The 12434-nt window shown below is 54.1% G+C and overlaps 1 protein-coding gene across 1 annotated transcript; it reads right to left on the reverse strand.

The window, feature by feature from the left end:
* Positions 1-2995: 2995 nt before the first annotated feature.
* Positions 2996-8345, reverse strand: TRIM56 (tripartite motif containing 56). Its single transcript, XM_069486415.1, has 3 exons — positions 8235-8345; positions 7879-8013; positions 2996-7791 (listed from the first exon to the last, which is right to left on the reverse strand). Exons 1-3 carry the CDS (start codon positions 8261-8263, stop codon positions 5523-5525), a joined length of 2433 nt encoding a protein of 810 aa, XP_069342516.1. The 5' UTR covers positions 8264-8345; the 3' UTR covers positions 2996-5522.
* Between the last annotated feature and the right edge of the window lie 4089 nt (positions 8346-12434).

Here is a 12434-nt window from a genome sequence, read left to right on the forward strand (position 1 = left end):
GCAGGGAAGAATCTCAGGTCTCATTTCACAAAGGAGGAAACGACACTTGGGTGACTCGGCCGGGATTCAGAGCTACTCGGGAAGGCAGAGGACCGGCTGTCAAGTGCTGGGAGAGTCAGCTTTGGAGTCAGACAATCCTCAGTCTGAATCTAAATCTGTTTATCGTGAGCAAGCCTCGCCGAGCCTTGGTTTCCTTGTCTGTGATATCATGTGCGTGCTTCCGGGAGCCGGTGGCTGTGATGCGCGCACAGGCAGCCTCTCAGTCACTGCCACTCGACGGGGCGGCCAGAGGCTGAGGTCTTGCTGCATCCTGCTCACGCAAACTTGGAGGGGAGAGGAAGGAGGCTCCCTGAGGGGGGTCTTGGAGACTAGATCAGGGGAGTGGGTTTGGCCAATGAGCAGATGTTCCTTGAGCCTAGATGCCCCAGCCCTGCAGGGAGGCTCACAGATGCAGCATGCTAGAAGGTACCCAAACCAGAAAACAGGCAAAGCCTAATGTGGTGGGCACAGCCCCCCTGACCTGGGCCCCCTCGTCCACCTCCTACACATCACGCCTCCACGTGGTCATACCCCGACTGCATGCACAGGGGCGGCCCCGCATGGGCCAGATCACCTGCCGGCTCCTACCTGGCGTTAGCCTGGAAGGCGCCCATCTCTGCCCAGACCCCCCTGTCCTGCAGGAGGGAGTGGGCTGGGAGGAGGGTGGGCTCACAGATGGTGCCTGTGCCAGTCACTCCTGCTCCTGTGGTGTCCCCGAGGAATCTGTGTGGGCCTCCTGGGAGCTCCTGGGGGATGGCCTTGCTGATGTGATGCCCTTTGCTGCCTGGGCCTGGCTGGGGAAGGCTCCCCATCCTCATGAACTCATCTGAGAGAACGTTTGGCTTTTTCAAAAGAACTTTATTAAGAAATAGGAAAGATAGAAAACACACAACCAAAGGAATGGAAGAGTTTACAGCACATGTGCTTTATCCCACGAAAGCCCCACCTGGGCTGGGCCGGCACAGCGACTGGGCACTGACCCCCGATTTCTCGTCTTCAACCCCGTCTCTCTTGGCCGCTAAGGCAGCCAGTTCCAGCTTTCTCTGCAGACAAGTCAGGCTGCCTCCCATACCTTCCTAATGTCCTCAGCATGCCCAGGCCCTCCTCTGCCTGGTCCCTGACATTCCTTGCCCAGCACCCCAGGGGAGGTCTCATCTGGCTATAGCTTCCCTACCCCTCCAATCACAGGAGTCTGTGGTCCCTAGAAGACCTATTTTTGCTCCTGTCCTGATCCATTTAATTAAACTATATTCACGTTCTGCTACCTTCAATCAAGACACCTATGTTCCTAAGCCTGCATCTGAACTTGGTCTTCCTCCTGCTAAGAGCACTTTCCTGAGCGCTCTCTCTGGCAGCCTCTGCCCCAGCTCGTCCAAGACGGCTCTCTCCCCAGCCCGGCCCAGTCTCCCACTTCGTTTACGGGCAGCTCTGGTTCTCAGCTTGCCTGCTAGGGAGAGACGGTCAAACACCAGGATCTTGGCACCCACCTGGCAAACCCTGCTCAGGTCACCAACCTCACCAATTTCCTCAGCAAACTTTTGACTTCTCTGTTGGACTTCTGTCCTTTGGAATTTTCTCTCTGCAGATTTAGAATATAACATTGCTTTATAGATACATTAACAGTAAGACTACAGGGGAAGAAGAACTCTTCCCCTCCCCCACCCCCAGTTTCTATTTTCTCTAAACTGTCAAAAGATTCGGCCGCTCTTCCCATTTTTAACTTTTTCTAAATGTCTACGGTTATGGGTCCTTAATTAGTGCAGTCTACTTCTCAGCTGGCATATAGGAATGGCATCGAAGCTGGCCAACGGTCCCTTCCACCCCTGCAGTCACTGTTGTGTCTTCAAATATGGCTTCTTCAAGTAACTGCCGGAAAGCAAAACAAAACAGTCTCCTCCAAAGATGTTCTTGAGCTTTTACAATCCAACACGTGCACGTAACATCCCCATACAAGCTTATACTGATGGAGGAGTATTTGCTCAGTACAAGTCAGGCAAACTTTTCCCTAACCAATACCTTGGATTTGAACTTCATGGTGTTCAAAATACTCCTCTATGCTTCTCATCCAATCCTCACAGCAACCCTGATGTACTCCGAGAGGCTCCGAGAGGTTAAGGAACCAGACCAAGTCTACACCGCTATTTAGTGGAAAAGCCAGCGCTCAACACAAGCCTCCCCTGTCTCATTCTGTTCCTGTTTTTCGGTACAAGGAATACAAGAGGTTTTTCGCTTCCCTCCTCCCTACCAGAATGCAATTCTCCTTTCCCCAGCCTGTGCACAGCCTGGGCAGTTCCAAACAGAAAGAGGAGCAATTTATGAAGTTAATCGTCATAATCCCCAGGTGGGGCCAGGGCAGGGCATGTTGTTGTATCTTTCGTGATGTTCCCGATTTCTTTGCCCCTGGAGTTTAACTGAGAACCCTTCCCTGCACGCCTAGTGCTTTCTGTGGGATTCACAAGGATTCCCAGGTCACTCAGTTAAGGTGTTGAGAATTTTACCTCCACATCATGCTGATGCTACACTTCCCATCCCTCTTTCACACTTTGCCAGTGTCCCGTGCCTTCTCACCCCTGCCTCCTTATGAAGAAAATCTAGTATTTTCCTTTGCCTTCCAATACCCACTTCCCAGGATTCATAGCTTCCTAGAGCACCTACGGGATTCTCTTTTTGCAGCCGGGTGACTCTTCATGTCTGGAGGTCTCTGTTCCTGCTTTGCCCCCTGGGTGGGCCACATGGCTAGAGCCATTTCCCCAGCCGGGACCTCTGCCCCTTGCTGCCAGGCAACTCTGGAAAGTGCACAGTCCCCTGCGGTCCACACACACAGAAGCAGGAATAGAAACCCAATCTCTTCCCTTTTTCTGCCGGGGAGCCCAGCCTTGGGAGGCACATGGTGGACTGTCCCCACAGCGCCCCCTACTGGAGATTTCCCACAAGCCAAGGTTTTAGACAAGAGGTGGGAAATCTCTGTAGAGTCACACCACTGTCCTGTCTCATCCCTTTCTAGGTATTAATTCACTTCACAGATACTTATTGAGCATCTACTAAGAGCTGTCAATATGCCAGCTCCACAGTCAGAGCTGCAACGAAGACAGGCAGCGTCCGTGCCCTCGTGCAACCCATCCTATACTAGTTGGTTCTGTAGAACGTGGTTTCCAGTGGGTCCGAGTTATTTGGTGACATCAATGACACTTCCCTTGCCTTGCAGACACTCCACAATAATCCGATCACCTGAGGGGAACCCCTGACCTCTGCAGACCCTTCCAGAGCGGTTCCTTGGTCTGTGGCCCTGCCCAGACAGGCCCCTGCTCCGAGAGCCCTGAGCGGCTGGGATCCCCCCCCTCGCTCCTGCCTCTTCTCCTGTCGGACAATCTCATTTGTTCTGACACATTTGCTCTCAGATCCAGTAGTTATTCTGGAATATCATTTGCACAGGTATATATCCTTGAAGTAAATATTCAAGCATATATGTTATGTAATGGACAATAACTGAAGTAGAAATGTGCATATATGAATAATAGCACAAAATAACTCCCAAATCACTATTTACAAATTCTGAACCTATATTTCCACTCGGTAACGATTCAGACTGACTTTACCCTTGTTGCTGTCACTATGTGATCATAATTCCAGATTCTCCATTTTTTCTTGGATTATGATTGTATCACACAACTATTTCTTCCCAATACTTTTCATCCTTGTCACATAGGAAGGCAACAGCTCATTTCTTTAACAGACCACAGTCTACTCAGCTATCACCCCATAGTTGAGCAGTTTCCAGTTAATGACTCTAATATATAGGGCAGCCACAAATGTCTCTATGCAAATATTTTTTCTTTGAAACTATTTTCCCAGAACGTATTCCCCAAAGTGAGATAACATATTCTTACAATCATTTTTTCCCCCTCTTGTCAAATATTGCCAAACTTGTTCTCCAGAAAGCCACATTTTAGAGTGCCAGGAGTCTATTTCTCCACAATATATTTTTAAAAATTTATTTTTAACGAATGCAAGTGGTTTTGTTTTTTGGTTTTTCATGTTACTAGTCCTTGCCTGTGTGCATTTCCTCCGGGGTGCACGGCCTATTGGGGTCTTTGAGCGAATAGACTCAGTCACTGCCTATATCTATATTTAGCTTTTTCTGTATCAAATCAATTCTACGTCGTTCTGTTATCTTCTTGGTTTTCTTATAATCTTCATTATTCTTTGCTATGCATACATCTTTAGTTTTTATATAACCTGTCCAAACGGACTTTGACGATTTCCCACATTGTTTCGACAAACAAGAAAGGACCTACACATCCCATCTGGACTTGTCCGAAATCCCTCTGGTTCCCATGAACGTGCCATCGTCCATGACCCCTGCCTGAAGATCCCCTTCCATGGTCTCTCAACCAGCCCCTGGCTAAATATGTCCTCGCAACCTACTCAGCCACCTCACTTCCACCGCTGCCACCACCCGGAAAAAGGACCAGTGGTCCGTCCCAGCCCCGCTGCCATCTCAGGTTTTCCTTGGCACCCGAAATCCACATCGGGCCTCTGGAGTTCACTGGCTTCCCCCAGCAACACTGGCCCTACAGAAGGACAAATTCCTTCACCCCTTCGTTTGGCCAAGTGAAGGCCAACATTTCTCAAAATGAATTTCACTGGCAAACTAATTGAGAACAAAAAATAGACTCCCAGAAATGGAAAGACATCAAAACAGCAGTGTGGCCTCGTGGAGATCTGGCATCCCACAGTGGTCTCGCTGCAGACTGGCTCAGTCGGGGGGCGGGGGGTGGCGCGGAGGGCTCCCCAGCTCCGATACTCAGAACCTGGTATTCCAGACACCAACGCTGCCATTCCCTTCACAGCTGTTGAGGCTGACACCTCTGGGCCCCGGCTGATGTCTGCATTTGGTCCCCATGAAGCTCACCCTGTACTTCCCTAGGGGCTGCCATTATCCTAGGAGCTTCCCTGGCTGTGACAGGCAGAGGTCATTTGTTGCCATTTTGAAATCTCAGGCCTCTTGTGACCCCACGTGACACTGTGCCAGTCTGAGGGGAGCCGGGTTCCCAGCTCCCTTCCAGCATGCGCGTCTGACCCACCCTGGGCTACGTTTGCCCACCCCTCCCCCCAAAACTCCCCCCTGGCTACCCGACAAGGAATGGTTTTGAAGAACGCACAGCAGGACAAGTTCACACCTGTCAGCAACCTAAACTCTATAGCAGCAGTGACAGCAGCGGCAGCCACCCACGGGCAGAAAGCAAGAGGCTCCCAGCACCCCTCCCACCCCTCTCCTCTGCTTCTGCAGTCATGGCCACGCCTCCACCCTTGGTCCCCACCCCTGCACACCACAGGAGGGGTTAGCAGTTTGGTACTTCACATTGAAAAGTCGTCAACCCCTGCCCTTCAGGAAAATGTCCTTAGCTGCCACATCCCACGGGCAGCTCTGCCTCTCTCCTGCCCTCCTCCCTGCCCCGGCCCCCTCCCCAGTCCTGGCCCCTTTAGCTGTCAGGGGAGCGGACCCGAAAGACGTGGATGGTCCCATTACTGAGGGACACGACCAGGTACCTGCCATCCACCATGGTGGTCACCCGGGGCTTTTCCAGGCCGTGGTAGGCCGTTAGGAAGTCTCCAATAAGTGACCCCTTTGGGTCCAGGATCACCACCTTGTTGACCTCTCGAAGGGTCAGAAAGATGTAGCCCTTCTTGTCCACGGACACGGAGCCCGGCTGGCAGCCGTGCAAGCCTGGGCCCCTGTATTCTCCAATCACCTGGCCCAGCCCGTCACAGACCACCACGCTATTCTGCTGCCAATCCGACCCCACGAAATTGCCCTGGGGGCTGGTGGTCAGGAACACCAATGCCCGCAGGCCCCGGTTGGCCTTGCCCCCAGGGATGAACCGGGTGGCCAAGCTGCCTTCCATGTTGTACACTTCCACGTGGCCTGCCACACTGACGGCCACACGGTCCCCACTCGGCAGTGCAGCCACGGCATGGCTGGCCTGGGAGAGGCTGAGGGCCCGGCGCCACTGCACTTCGCCATTAGGGCTGATGAGGTAGAGCCTTGCGCCAGCCGAGAAGGCCACGGCGCCCTGCAGAGCGGCCACACTGCAGGGGGAACAGCCCTCAGGGACTGGCACAGTGCCCTTGTAGTCACCGTTGAGGGAGAAGCGTTTTAGCGCCCGGTTCTGCTCATCCGCCACCAGGATCTCCCGCGGGCCGAAGGGACAGAGTCCAGTGATCCGGGGGGACCGCTTGTCTCCAGGCATCCGCGTGGGGAAGCTGCAGGAAAAGATGGGCCTGGGCAGGAGGCCAGAGCCCTCCAGGTTCGGCCCGGGTGCTGGGCTGGGCTCCCGGGAAATTGACTTGAACCTGCCTTTGAACTTTCTCTTCTTGTTGGACATGCCGCCCTTCTGGTGCTGGGCTCCTCCTTCCTCTTGGGGCATCTGGGCTCTGTCCTTTTCCGGAGTCTGGGCTCCATCTTCTCGGGGCGTCTGGGCCCTGTCCTCTTTGGGGGTCTGCGCTCCATCCCTGCCCTGGGGCTGGACTCCATTCTGTCTCTCTGCCTTGGCCACACCCTCTGTCTGGCTCTGCACTTCACTGCCCCCCGGGGCACCAGCTCCATCTTTCCCACTGTCAACCTGGGACTGCTGCGCCTCAAAGGAGAGCCAAAGCAGGTGGCAGCTCTTGTCCAGGAGCCCGGGATGGAGCTCCAGCTGGGGCAGCAGGCAGGGGGCTGGCCCCGGCGTCCAGGGGCAGCCCTGCAGCTGCCGGAGCCTCTGGGCAATCGCCCCCTCCAGGGAGAGGATCTCGGCCTCTCGACCCAGGCTGAGCACCCGGTGGGCGAAGGCGGCTGCCGCCCTGGCCACCTGTTCATGGCCTTCGAGCTCTGCCAGCCTCTCCCGAGCAGCCTCCTCGGCAGCCTCCACGTGGGCCCGTAGCTGCCCCAGTACCTCCTGCTTCTGGGCCAGCAGGGTGCGGAGGACCCGCTCAGCCGCCTCCTCCACCTGTGTCCCCACCCGGGCTGCCTGCTCCCGCAGCCGGGCCAGCGCTTCCTTCTCCACCATCCGGGCAGCCTCCAGCTCCACCAGGTTGCTGTCCACACCCGCCAGCAGCTCCTCAAGGCCAGGCCTCCGGGCACGCACGGCCTCGGCCAGGGGCAGGCAGGGGTGGTCCAGGTGGGGGCCCAGGCGGCACTCCCGGCACAGCAGCTGGGAGCAGGGCTGGCACAGGAAGCGCAGCGCCTCCCCGGGGTGCTGGGGGCACTGGGCTGCCTGGCGCTCCCGGGCCTCCTCATCGTACCACCCTGCCCTGTAGCCCACCAGGTCCACCACCCGGTGGGTGTGGGTCTGGCGGGTGCAGCGGTGCCCGTCGGCACAGGCCTGGCACAAGTCGTCGGCGCAGTCCAGGCACCGGGCGGTGGCTGGCCCCCCAGCACTGGTGCCCCCCACCAGGGGACACAGGGCACAGGCTGGCTTCCCCGCACGCAGGTCTCCGCAGGCCCGGGCCTTCACCAGGTCCAGCAGCCCGTTGACAAAGAAGTTGGTCTTGAAGGCGGCCACGCCGGCGGGCGGCACGGGCACGGTCTCGCGGCACTCGGGGCAGCGGACGTGGCCGCCCTCGGCCAGCTGGGCCAGGCAGTCCTGGCAGTAGGTGTGCAGACAGGGCAGCGTCTTGGGCGTCCGCAGCTGCTCCAGGCAGATCTTACAGGCCAGGAAGTCGCTGCTCAGGGCCTCCAGCAGGGAGGGCGAGGATCCCTGGGAAACCATCCTGCAGGCAGGGGGTCAGGGCCAGAGGTCAGAGGGCACCCCCACAGTGCCTCCAGCCCGCCCTCCCACCTCTGCCCCCGGGTCTCACCTGAATGGCCAAGAGCTTCTTCTGGTCTCCTGGGGCCTCGGGCTACTTGCTCTTGAGCTAGGGAGCCGACCCCCGCCTCCTCCTGGTGTACATTCAGCAAATGTGGAAATGTCAGTGCTGCTTATAGTGTCAGGCCTGTGAGAAAGGACAAGACCAGAAGTCCACAGGCCTCATGGCAAGTGCGGTCCAAGCCCTCTTGCGTGCACAGGTCCTCGGGCCCTGCTACGGGGGCTGCCATGCGAGGGGCAGGCGGGAAGGACGCAGAAGGGGGTCTAGCTGGGCAGCCCACCTTGATCCTGGCAGCTGGGGTGGAGTTTTGCATCACAAGGGGCCCTAATGCCCCCAGCCCCACATACCTGTCTTCTGCTAGACCCTGGGGCAGCATGGTGGCTGTGGACACCCCACTTCCTGCCCTCGCTTCTCCTGCAATGGACTGTGGAGAAGGCAGAAAGAAGCCTGAGGGGAAGGGCTGCTCTCCTTCCAGCTGCTCGACCTCGGGGGTGGCCTTGGACTTGGCTCAACTCCTGGAGTGCTTTTCTCTTAGCCTTCCCTGCTGAATGCCTTCCAGAAACCTCTGGAGGGGAGGAGTCGGGAGCCCCAGCACAGTGGCTGAGAAGTACTTGATAAGGAGACTTGGTGAAGTGTCCCCTTTCCGGGGGCTGGCAGAAGAGCTCGGCGAGTGGGTGGGGGTCTTTCTGGGGAAAGCCCCAGGCCTTTGGCTTCAGAGGGGGGAGGGGCTGCTGCTTCCCGCCTGCCCTTGCCTCCTGCCGCCTCCTGCCTTCCGGGTCCCTCTGTCCCCTCTCCCTCCTCTCCTCCCGCGCTCTCCACTCCCTCCCTTTGCCTGCCTGCCCTCCCCCCACTCCCTGCAGGTCAGCCCTTACCTAGCCAGAGCTGACCTTGGCCTTCAGGACTGCAAGGGGGCCGGGGTCTGGACGCCGCTATTGCTGGGCTCCTCGAAGAGAAACAAAACTGAAACTAATCGTACTTGTGGTGCAACTTCCGTCCGGGCCGGGGACGCAGACTGGCACAGGCTCAGGCCCCGCCTTCTTCCCCACCCCAGCGGGGACCTCTCCCTCGGAGGCCCCCACTCCAGCGGCCAGGTGTTCCTGTCCCTCCAGCCTCAGGAAACTGCCTGAAGACCTGCTCTCAGAGAGTTTGCGTGGAGGGTCAGAGAGTTTATTTGTGGGAAGCAATTAGAGCTCCTCGGTGACTCAGAGACTAGGGTAAGGCCACGTCCTCAGGCCAGGTCTGCAGTGCTAACACCCCAGGCAGACATTTCTCTGTAATTCTAGCCCTGGGTGAGGCTCTTCATTCTGCAAAGCCTTGCTGAGCTGCAGGAGAGGCTGTGGGGGCCAGATAGGGAGGCTGGGTCTGAGAGATTAGGGAAGGCTTCCTGGAGGAGGGACCAGTTGAGATATGTTTGAAGACGCCACAGAGGTTTGGGGTTCGCTAGGGAGAAATTAGGGTAGAGCTTTCTGGGAATTGGGAGCAACAAGTGTTGGGTGCAGAGGAATGCACTGCCCGAGTGGCTTCAGGTATAATAATTTAGGATGGTGTGTGTGAAGGGGATGTGGGCGTGGTGGCAAGATGAGGTTACCCAGGGAGGCTGCAGCTGGATCATAAAGGGCCTTATGTTCTATGTGCGGGGTCTGCATTTTATCAAAAAAGCCCAGGCAGGGTGCGGTGGCTCATACCTGTAATCCTAGCACTCTGGGAGGCCGAGGCAGGAGGATTGCTTGAGCTCAGGAGTTCGAGACCAGCCTGAGCAAGAGTGAGACCCCGTCTCTACTAAAAATAGAAAGAAATTAGCCAAACAACTAAAAATAGAAAAAATTACCCGGGCATGGTGGCACATGCCTGTAGTCCCAGCTACCTGAGAGGCTGAGGCAGGAGGATCGCTTGAGCCCAGGAGTTTGAGGTTGCTGTGAGCTAGGCTGACGCCACGGCACTCTAGCCCAGGCAACAGAGACTCTGTCTCAAAAAAAAAAAAAAAAAAAAAAAGCCCAAAGAACCACTGAAGGATATTTTCCCCAACATTTCATGAAAAATTTGAAGAACAGAGTAGTTGAAGGCATTGAATGTTTATAAACCCACCACTTAGATTCTACAATGATCGTTTTTCTGTAGTTGATTCATCACGTATCTGTCCCTGTATGTATCCCTTTGTCCACACGATGGAATTTAAGCAGGAAACTGAACTACCAAGAACTCACTCTGGCAACAGCCTGGAGAGCGGAGGGGAGCCTGACCCCAGGGTCCAGGTGAAAAGTCAAAGGGCTAAGACAGATGACAGAGAGGTAGGTGGCAATGTAGGGAGAGATGGTCGCAGAAGCCACGGAGAATGCTGCACTTCCAGAAGGAGGAGGGGTCATCGCTGTTGAATGCCCCACACCAGACAGTCAACCAAGATGAGGACAGAAAAGTGTGTCCGTAAGTCTATGCGTGCACCTCCCTGTGCATGCCACGCCCGTGGCCTCACTGTGTGCTTGCGTGTGCACCTTTGAGGAAGATTGTTGAAGGCCTACTGCCGCCAGAGAGCATGCTATGTACTGTAGAATACGCAAAGATAAACAAGATACGCTCCCTGTCCACGGGGAGTTTCTAATCTAACAGGAGAGGTGCAACAGGAGGCAGGAAAACAAAGGCCAGGTAAAGGTGTCAAAATAATCATCCCAATGGCGTACTTTTATTGGATACTTACCATGTTCTTGGCGTGGGGTATTGTAAGCATAACCCAATTTAATCTTCACAATAGCCTGGCCAGATAGGGATTACTATTGCCTTGTTTTACAGATGAGGAAACTGTGTTGTAGAGAAATAAGTAAGTCACTCAAGCTCACATAATGTGCTATGGGAACGTGGAAGTAGGTGAGAGTTTGATTTCTCCTAGGAATGGTGATGGCGTGGGAATCAGGAAGGCTTCATGGAAGAGGCGGAATTATGATGGTTGCCCTCCACCCCCTAACACTGAACAATTGCTTAAAGCGCCTACAGTGTGTGCCAGGCCCCCGAGGTCCCCCACCCTCAGGAGAACACTCTTAGGTTCTCAACTACAGCCTGGGAATAAGTGCTACCATGGAGACTCTAGACAGAGGGTGCTCAAAGTCCCGGGAGAGGAGGAGCTTGGTGCTGCTGGGAGGTGGGGATGGAGGGGAATCTTGCTGATGCTGGGGGTACCTGGGGTGAGTGGGGGGAGGGCTTCTCAGCAGGGACCACAGGTGGCCAGTCTGCTAGAAACTGGAGTGCGGGTGGGTGCAGGGAAGTGGCTTTGACATTTCCTGTTGAGAATCCTATAAGGCCTTAAGGTCATGGGGCGCCATTATAGGATTTTCATCAGGCAAGTGTGGGCTTTGTTCTCTATTAGGGGTGGCCATCAGAGGTTTGTCATCTTAAATTATAAAACTAATGAGAATAATTTAAAATAAGATTCAAAACACTGATATCATCATTGTAACACAGTAACTATTTCTTTCCTTTGGTCTCTGTCCGTATGAATATATTTTACATAATTGTCTTTATAGTGTACATATACTTTTTGTCTAGAAACATAATATTGTATCAGCTGTTAAGCAAAGTTGGGGGAGGCTGTTGCTTTGGCCTGAGCCCTGCACTGGGGCCCAATAGACCAGCCCAAACCAAAATGGAGTCACTCACGCCAAATGCCACGTAATCAAACGGAAACTTTCAGGAAGCAGATAGATCCCCAAACACACCAGTTTTTCTTTAAAACAGGAGATTCCAGTCTACCTGAGTCACCTTGATAAGGAAGTTCCCTCTGCTCTAACCTTACAAAAAAGTAACCTGAAGTAACTTGATATTAACCAACTAATTTTTTTTTCTATTGTTTCCTTGTTCCTACCTTACAAAACCCACTGTTGTGCTATTTTGTAGAATGGCAGGCTGCCCCATTCATGAATAACGAATAAAAACCAATTACATCTATAACTAAATTTGTCCTAATTGTGTCTTTTGACACATTTTGTATGTTTCTATGAGTACATATTCTTCACAGTTATTGGTGTTAATGGTGGCATAAATTATACACCTTAATTGATTTAACTATTTAGTAATATGCTGGTAAACTAACCACCCGCCCAAAAAAAAACCCTGATTTGTAGCTTTTGCCAATTTCTGTAACGTAAACATGGTGTAAATACTCCCAGCATGGTTGGTTTCCTGCCACCAGTGATTGGACAATCAGCCTGCAAAATGCCCAAAATTTAACAATGAGCTCTCCAGAGCCAGTACTCTTCGGAAGTTTTCAGAATGTTCTCTTTGATCTCAGGGTTCTGAATTTCACAGTGAGAACATTCTGCTGGGCATTTGGTGGCTGTTTTCAGTCTTCCGTGCCCTTGAGGTCTGGGACGTTCTGGAGTGTTTTGATGTTGTCCTCCCGCCTGTTTCTCTGTTTCCTCCCCTGGGACCCCCCTCATTCAGCTGTTGCGCCTCCTGGCTGGCTCCTCTAATTTGATGTTTTATTTTCCATTTCTTTCACTTTTTGTACTGCTTACTCGGAGATTCTCTCACGACTTAAGCCTTCCATCCTTCTATTGTGT

Source organism: Eulemur rufifrons, chromosome 14 (genome assembly GCF_041146395.1).
Source record: "Eulemur rufifrons isolate Redbay chromosome 14, OSU_ERuf_1, whole genome shotgun sequence".
NCBI classification, from domain to species: domain Eukaryota; kingdom Metazoa; phylum Chordata; class Mammalia; order Primates; family Lemuridae; genus Eulemur; species Eulemur rufifrons.